Source organism: Austrofundulus limnaeus, unplaced genomic scaffold (genome assembly GCF_001266775.1).
Source record: "Austrofundulus limnaeus strain Quisiro unplaced genomic scaffold, Austrofundulus_limnaeus-1.0 Scaffold1494, whole genome shotgun sequence".
Taxonomy (NCBI): domain Eukaryota; kingdom Metazoa; phylum Chordata; class Actinopteri; order Cyprinodontiformes; family Rivulidae; genus Austrofundulus; species Austrofundulus limnaeus.
This window is the reverse complement of record NW_013953896.1, coordinates 51036-60299: the sequence shown is the minus strand read 5'-3', so window position 1 is coordinate 60299 and position 9264 is coordinate 51036. Positions and strand designations below refer to the sequence as shown.

Genomic DNA, 9264 nt, shown 5'->3' with positions numbered 1-9264 from the left:
TGTGTGTGTGTGTGTGTGTGTGTTTACAGTGCCCTGAGACAACTGTTGTTGTGACTTGGCGCTATATAAATAAACTGAATTGAATCTGAATTGAATCTATTGACTGTAATTGGAACTTATTCTGAATCTGAAWTGAATTTATGAATGTAAATTTTATCTTGGCTTGTTTGTACAAAGCCAAGATGACTTTTGTTGTGAATTTGTGCTAAATAGATGAACCAAATAAAGTGAATTAAAATAGACTAGAATAACATACTGTGCCTTTTTCTTCACTGGCAACCTGGAGCTTCTGCCCCGACAGCCAGGACTCCACTTTAACCGCCTCACTGTAGTACTGCTGAGCCTGTAGAGCAGCATCCAGCATCACAGATCTTCTTTCTGTCTCCAGCTGCAAAACTTCCCACAGCTGGCGCACATTCCCCGCCCCTTCACGCACAAAGTCCACCTCGGGAGTTCTCAAGGAGGCAATAATTCCAGCACGGTCTAAAACCTCCTCAATCCGAGCTCGCCTCCCTGTCAGTTCTCGTTGGAGCGTCTGCAAGGCAAGAAATAAATACACTAAGTTCCAGGAACAAGCACAATTAGATCACTTGACCATAGGCAGATGAAATCCTTGGTACTGACCTGGTTCTTTTTCAGATAGTGCTGTACACTCTGGAGGTTACTGCCGTAATCCTTACAGGAGGCCAGGGGGAGCCTCTCTTGGATCCACAGCTTATGCACAAACATACAGGTAATTCCACTTTTCATAATGAACATTTAAAAGTTCTACATCAAAGATTCAGCATGGACATTTCAGCAAGAACAAGATATTTAATGTTTTTAATACCCAACACAGGAAATTAAGGTGATACTGTTTTTGTCTGTGTAATCATGTGTTTGAAGTGTCCTGATGCATCTCAGTAATCCAGGTAGAAAAAAATCAAAAAGAAAAAATAAGTAGGTCCTCTGGATGGGTTCTTCTTTAGTGAAACGTTTCAACTTAGGAACAAAGTTTCAGCCTGTCTCAGCAATGCCAAACCATTACCTTCTAACATCAGTAGAGAAGAGAGAGACGCTCTCACCACCCTCAGCAAGGACAAGAACACCATCATCCTCCTCCCAGCAGACAAAGGAAGGTGCACAGTTATTCTGAACCAGAAAGACTACCATGAGGCAGACATAGAGAAGAAGTTGATAAAGTGCCTGAAAAAATTAGAGCAGGACAAGGCTATTAACCGCATTCTGTACCACACACTATACCCAGGTGAGCCCACTCCTAGTCTGTTTGGTTTACCCAAAATTCACAAACAGGATGTACCGGTAAGACCCATTGCCAGCATGATCAACTCTGTCACTTACAATATCTGACGTCTATACTTGGTCCTTTAGTTGGCAGCTCAGAACATCACATACAGAACACTATGGACTTTGTGGACAAGGTGAGGGATGTCATCATGGAGACGGATGAAACTATGGTCTCTTTTGACGTTACATCGCTCTTCACGTGCATTCCTGTTGATAAGGCAGTGGATGTGGTCTGTGYAAGATTAAAATCAGACACCACTCTCAGCAGCAGATCCACTTTTTCCACAGAAAAACTGTCAACTTCTGAAACTGCACCTGGAATCAACCTATTTCACATATGGGGGCAATACTATAGGCAGAAACATGGGTGTGCTGTGGGCTCCCCAGTTTCCCCTATTGTTGCAAACCTGTACATGGAGGAAGTGGAATAGAGAGCTCTGATGTCCTTTACAGGGACGCCACCGAACCATTGGTTCAGGTATGTTGACGACACCTGGGTTAAAATTAAAGCCCAGGAAGTCCAACATTTCACTGATCACATCAACTCGGTGGATAAATATATAAAGTTCACGTGAGAGTTCGTAAAAGATGACAGGTTGACTTTCTTGGACTGTGATGTCTCAGTTTTGGATGGAGGACGGTTGGAAACTGATGTGTATCACAAACCTACCCACACAGACCAGTATTTGTGGTTTGACCCCCATCAGCCACTGTAACACAAGTTAGGAGTCGTCAGAACTCTGTACCACAGAGCAGACAGTGTCCCCACAAACACAGGAAGCAGGGAGAAAGAGAAGTCACACACAAGACAGGCTCTGGAGCAGTGCGGTTATCCTGACTGGGCTTTTCTGAAAGCAGACAAGAAACCATAACAGGATTCCAGCCAACAACCAGGTGAAAATGAAGACCATAAACCCAGACCCAAACCAGTCGTCATTCCATATGTGGTGGGAGTTTCAGAGAAACTGAGACGTTTATTCTCTAAACATGACATCCCAGTGGCTTTCAAACCCCAAAACACATTACAGCAAAGATTAGTTCACCCCAAAGATCCAGTTCCCCGGCAAAAACAGAGGAATAGTAGGACTATGATCAGTTATACATTGGGGGAAACAAAAGCCACTGTTCAAAAGAATGAGCCAGCACAGACGAGCTACGTCGTCGGGTCAGGACTCTGTAGTTTACACTCATCTACAGGTCAGGACTCTGTAGTTTACACTCATCTACAGGTCAGGACTCTGTAGTTTACACTCATCTACAGGTCAGGACTCTGCAGTTTTCACTCATTTACAGGCCAGCGGTCACTCTTTCAGGGATGAAGATGTTCTCATCCTTGATAGAGAGGAACGTTGGTTTGAAAGAAGAGTAAAGGAAGCCATCTTTGTGAAGAAAAACCGTCCACCATTAAACAGAGGTGGAGGCCTTCGTGTCCAGTTGTCCTCCTCCTACAACGCTGTTATTGCAAGTATGACTCCGCCCCCTGTGAGCAAAAGGTGTGAATCAGGGCCCAATGATACCAACACAAAGAGGGAACACGACACCTAAGAACCACAACATCCAAACCAATAAGTCAGGTGATGGGGCACATGACCCTCTATGAACAACAGAGCTAATCAAGCCTATTGTTAGGTGATAGCCCTCTTTTGCATGTGACTAACCTGTTTGTCCAGGTGGAGGCAGTGATTTTAAGGCTGAGTTCACCTGAAACTCATCAGACTGAAGAAGTCTCTTGGAGGAGAGACGAAACATTTCACTAAAGAAGACCCAACCAGAGGACCTACTGATTTTTTCTTTTTGATCATGTGTTTGTAGCTTTAATAAATTAGCAAAAGTTTATGTGGTAGTAGTGTAGAGTGACTTTCAGTACATTTTTTTGCACTAATGTATCTTGCAAGACTTTGTAATATGGCATGACATCATTCAAGTTTTAACCAACATGGCCGCAACATAATTTCATATCATAAGATGATTTTAGTTTAGAACCATGGAATAAGTCGGTGCGTTATATGCTTACCTTCAAGGCATGGTAGATTTTTTAAATTTTCTTTCTGATAAAATCTTTTTTGTTAATACCCAAATATCTACGGTATACTACCTCTAACTGACCAACTAAATGGTCTAAAATTTCATATTCAAGATGAAATAAATATAAGAAAGATAAGGAATCTCACTATTTCATCTTCCAGATCCTGTGCAACTTGATGCATTTCTTTGGAGGCCAGTAGGATACGACGTCTCTCCTTCAAGGGCTCAATTAGGCGAACAATGCGGGTCTCCACTTCACCCAACTGCTCAGCGGCCTCTTTGTCATCTGTTATCAAGCCTTGCTGGGGTTGGCTTAGCCCCTGCAAACCTCCCAGTTCTCCCACATCCTTGTAAAAGTCACCAATCTGAGATTCCATAGCCTGTGCCAAAGAAAAGTGCAAGTTCATGTTGCAGCCATAGCATGTGAATACATGGCAGTTTTTTTTGGCAAAACCTTGAAGATTTATGTTATGATATAGCTCACTTGAAAAAAAAATCAAACAAACAAAAAAAATATGTTGACAYGTTGCATTTTTATAATGTTTTGGATGAGAACATGAATTTCAAAGACTTGCATGTGCAACAAGACACATTACAGTGGGGGAAATAAATATTTGATCCCTTGCTGACCTTTTTTAAGTTTGCCCACTTATAAGACATGAACAGTCTCATTTTAAAGGTAGGTTAATTTTAACATTGAGAGAGAGAAAATAAATAAACAGAAAAATACATTGTACAAATTACATAAATTTATTTGCATATTGCCTAGATAAGTAAGTATTTGATCTCTGGCAAACAAGACTTAAAACTTGGTGGTAAAACCCTTGTTGGCAGCACAGCAGTTGGGCACTTTTTGTAGCTGATGATGAGGTTTGCACACATCAGAAGGAATTTTGGTCCACTCCTCTCTGCAGATCATCTCTAAATCATTAAGATTTTGAGGCTGTTGTTTGCCAACTCAGAGTTTCAGCTTCTTCCGAAGGTTTTCAATGGGATTAAGGTCTGAAGCCTGGCTAGACCACTCCATGACATTGATGTGCTTCGTTTTGAGCAGGCCTGCACATGTGCCTTCTTGAGCAGGGGGAGCTTTATGTGTTACCAATGGTTTTCTTGGTGACTGTGGTCCCGGCTGCCTTGACAAGTTCACCCTGTGTATTTCTAAACTGATCTCACCTTCCTCATGATCAAGGATATCCCACGAGGTGAGGTTTTGTATTAAACCCCAGATCGATGTGGATTGACAGTCATTTTGTATTTCTTCCATTTTCTTACTATTACACCTACAGCTGTCTCCTTCTCACCCATCATCTTACTGATGGTTTTGTAGCTCATTCCAGCCTTGTGCAGGTCTATGATCTTGTCCCTGACATCCTTAGACAGCTCTTTGGTCCTGCCCATGTTGTAGAGGTTAGAGTCTGACTGACTGAGTCTGTGGACAGGAGTCTTTARTACAGGTGATAATTTAAAACAGCTGTCTTTAATGATAAATGGACTGAACTTTATTGCAGGTAACGAGTTGATTAGGAGCATCTAATTGGTCTGTAGGAGCCAGAACTCTTAGTGGTTGGTAGGGGATCAAATACTTATTTCTCTCTGCAAAATGCAAATAAATTTATATAATCAATACAATGTAATCTTCTGATTTTTTAATATTCTATCTCTCACTGTTAAAATTAACCTAACATTAAAATTATAGACTGCTCATGTCTTTGTAAGTGGGCAAACTTGCAAAATCAGCAAGAGCTCTAATAATTATTCCCCCCACTTTAAATAAACTCCAAATAACTAAAATACACAACTTGCTTGAAACATTAACCGTATCATGGCACATCACCAATGCACAACTTTCTTTTTATACCAGGTACTGTTTTTATGAAACAATGTCAAACCCAACTGTTATTTAGTGCAGCTTGTACCAACCACTTCAGGACCCTCTGTACAATGTGGTCAAACTTAAGGATCAAAAATAGGAAGGAACAGCAAAATGAGAGGGCAGGTACACCCTGGATAGGTTGTTGATTCATTACAGGATAAAAGGTAATTAGACCTAAAACTCATATATGTGCAACATAAGGACTTGAAACAATATGGACTGATTTATCAAAGGTTTGCATGTATAAAAAGATGTGCACGTCATACAATTGTAAACATGTTGCACTCGCAGTTTGATTGACCAAACCTAAAACTGCCTGCGATTGCTGTTTTTGCATCCATTTGTTCAAACTGGCTGCAGTAATTTCAACCTGGAAAGACTCACATGAAGACATACTGCAATTAGGAGGTTTATTGACATGATTAAATTAGCAAAGTTTATTTACATAAATGAAATTAGAGTTTGGCGCTTGGACCTCAGCAGAGGATGTGAGAGCTGTGAGATGCTGTAAGCTCAGATGAGCTGTTTAGGATGATGGGTAGGAGCTTTTCTTTTTCCTCCCAGGGCCCGGACCCTGGTCGTGGCRGTTGTAGGAGTGTGAAGCCCATAGAAGCCGGATGATTGAGGGTTGAGGAGGGGTGGTTGTAGGTTGACGTTCAGCTGGTGAGCAGACAGAGCAATTGGAAAAGACACTTTTTTCCACTGACTGCCAGTTGCTGATTGGATGCGGATGGGCTTGTGATGCTGCAATTGGATGGAGCAGGTGAGGTAGATTAGTCTTCCAGAGTTGAATTTCCGTCTAGACTCCGTTTCAAACTTGAAAGTCTCACACAAAGTTTGAGAGTTTCAGCAGGAAAATAAAAATCACACCTGCTGTGAATTTTAGATTTTGAGTGCCATTATCTGATTGTAGGCACAAACAATTTGAACAGGCCACCAAGGACCATGAATTGTATAAATGCAATGTTACAGAAAGAAAGAAAAAAGTGGCTGGTACAAAAAATTCTCAACCAGCCACTGTGGCTGGTGGGGAAATGTTTTTATTTTCCACCCCTGGTTGACAGTATCAAAAGCAGCTGCTAAAACTAACAGCACAAGTAAAGCACAGTTCCCAGAATCCAAAGAAAAAACATGTTGTTAAAACCCGTAAAAGAACAGATTGAGTGCTATGGTACTTTTTGAATCCAGACTGGAAGACTTCCAAAATTTTGAATTCATCTAAAAAGGCCTTCAGCTGGGTGGAAACAATTCATGCATCCATTATCTATACCCGTTTCATCCTTTCAGGGTCACTGGTGCCCATATCCAGCTGTCACTGTGTGAGGGACGGGATACACCCTGGACACGTTGAAAGTCCATCACAGAGACACACATAGAGACAAACAACCTTTCACTCTCTCACTCACACCTAGAGACAATTTAGAGTTACCAATTAACATAACAGTCATGTTTTTGGTTTGTGGGAGGAAGCCAGAGTGCCCGGAGAAAACCCACGCATGCAGGGAAGGGACATGAAAACTCTACCCAGAAAGGTCCTYGGGCTAGGATTTGATCCCACGACCTTCTTGTTAGTGTGTTAGTAATTAAAGAGGGGTTTTTTTTTTGGTTCCACCCTCAAATTTTCATTTTTTTGTTATGTGAGTTAGGGTGGGACACCATGTACGCCCCAACACTGAACTTCTCTGGTATTTTCATGTACCCTAGGGTCCACTCTTTCAAAAAGGCATTTTAACAGAAAAAAAGTTGGGTCTCACTGCCCCCCATGGACCCCTTTTTGACCACACCCTTTTTTCATTGTGACCATCAAAGTTAGGGGTACAGGGACCTTAACTGCCAGTAACTTTGCTTTAAATAAAATATGCAAACAATAATGTCATCAGAGGGTCAAAATGTCACAACCCCAACAGAAGATGAAAATTTTTATCTTTTATCTGAATTTACCACATAGATCCTAAATATTCAAGTTACTGAGCCTTTTCATGCATAGGACCCAGTTATTCAGAAAAAAGTCTGTTGACAACATTAAAGTTTTAGGTACAACTCCACAGGGACCAGTTTTTGACCACAACCCTACTCATTGTGTGCATAGTTCAGAATTTCTGGGATGTCAAACTTACCTGTAGATTCACCATGTCAGAATAAAATGTCATAAATCTGGTGTTAAATGATGGATATTGACTTGGTCTCTCGCTTGATGTGCTTTTGTTGATTATTTATGCAACAGATCGTGTTACCAGCCGGGAGTTAAAAGTAACACAAGACCATTGGTGAACATTCAGAAAAAAGTGTTTGTTGAAACTGAAACGTTTTCACAGAGTTATTCTTTGATTAGCTTGAACTTTAATTTATCTTTAAATTTGGTTGATGTAAAATTTGAGAAATTAATGTTTCAATTTATTACATTTTTATGCCCAATGGCATGTGGTAAACCTGTCACTCTCACATCAGTTCTTCAGGTTAAAGGTCACCTTCAGATTGGAATCACTGTCCAACCAGTTACCCTTTCCATTGTCTTCAAAATCCCTTTCACTGTCTGAGGATTCACGATGGGTAGTCTCCTCTAGTTTGTCAATCAGAGGTGGACAACTTGACACAGAAGCCTCCACCCCTGTCGAAGGACATGTTTTTTCTTCACAAACATAGCTTCCTTTAGTCTTCCCAAACCAACTTTCCTCTGTCAAGGATGAGAGCCTCTTCATTCCTGAAAGAGTGACCACTGACCTGTAGATGAGTGTAGACTGCAGTGACCTGGCCTGATGATTTAGCTCATCTGCATTAAATAAAGTAACTCCTCAGACTGGAGAAGTCTCTAGGATGAGAGACAAAACACTTTTCCAACAAAGAAGAACCCGTCAGAAAACCTACTTAACTTTTTTAGACATGCATAACATGTTGGTTTAGACTATCCTGACATGGTGGGAAGGTAGACCAGCCAAGACTGGTTGACTTCTGAAAAGTTGCATCTACCCCTCCCCATTTGTTGAGCAGTTTCATTTACCTCACTTGTGTGATTCTCTGATTACCATTTTTACAAACCGTTGGCTCAAAAGTATTTAACACAACGAAACCAAAGACAAAAATGTGGAATTAACTAAAAAAAAGGTTTATTAAAACTAAAGACAAGATGTAGAAGGAGGCCACAATCAAGCTGTACTCAAGCAGCCTACAGCAGAGGGAGGACAAAGCAAGACCGCTGTCTCTCTCAGAGGAGGACCGTTGCCCATTTAAGTGGGTCAATCATACCTGCAGATGGTTGGCATGATTGCAGGTGAGGTGTGTATGTGAAAAGAGATCCACATAACACACGTAACACCATACAGAGCACAAGTGAGCTTATCACTCACAGAAGAGTGAATCATCTCCTCCCCATTTGTCTCCAAACTGACCAAATGCCTCTTAGTAAGCCTCACTGGAAAGATCTTTATGCTTTTATGCTTAAAGCGACCAAAGGACTGGAAATTGTTCCTATCAAATAAAAACAATTAAAAAAATAATGGACCAAGGTGATCAGAACACACGTCAGTAATAGTATGTGGCTAAAAGCAAGGCGAAATTAAATTGTTACATACATGTTACGGGGCTAGCTCAATCCTTCTCACCAAAAATGTGTTCTGCTCTGCGAGGTCTACATGCCTACACAGGATGTGACAGTACAAGTGCCTTTAAGGGCAAAGGGAAAGTGAAAGGCATGAAGCTCCTTCAGAACAATGAAACTTACCAAGAACCATTTGGTAGGTTTGGAGACAAATGGGATGTAGACGATTCACTCTTCTGTGTGTGAAGTTTACTTGTGCTCTGTTTGGTATACCATTGGACTTAAATAAAGTTAATATGTTAACTTAGGTTCAGGAGCAGGACAACGCCCAAAACCACACCTCCAATTTTCCCACCAGCCTACACTCACCGGCCACTTTATTAGGTACACCTGTCCAACTGCTAGTTAACACTTAATTTCTAATCAGCCAATCACATGGCGGCAACTCAGTGCAGTTAGGCATGTAGACATGGTCAAGACAATCTCCTGCAGTTCAAACCGAGCATCAGTATGGGGAAGAAAGGTGATTTGAGTGCCTTTGAAC

The 9264-nt window shown here is 41.2% G+C and overlaps 1 protein-coding gene across 1 annotated transcript in view; it reads right to left on the bottom strand.

Annotated features, from left to right (window-relative positions):
* The window catches only part of LOC106535580 (spectrin beta chain, non-erythrocytic 4), a gene marked incomplete at its 3' end in the record, with an annotated part of 45866 nt that overhangs the window by 2567 nt on the left and 34035 nt on the right, over nucleotides 1–9264 (bottom strand). Inside the window, 3 exon segments of the mRNA XM_014032620.1 lie at nucleotides 257–535; nucleotides 625–714; nucleotides 3459–3692. Of these exon segments, the coding sequence (XP_013888074.1) occupies nucleotides 257–535; nucleotides 625–714; nucleotides 3459–3692 (603 nt within the window).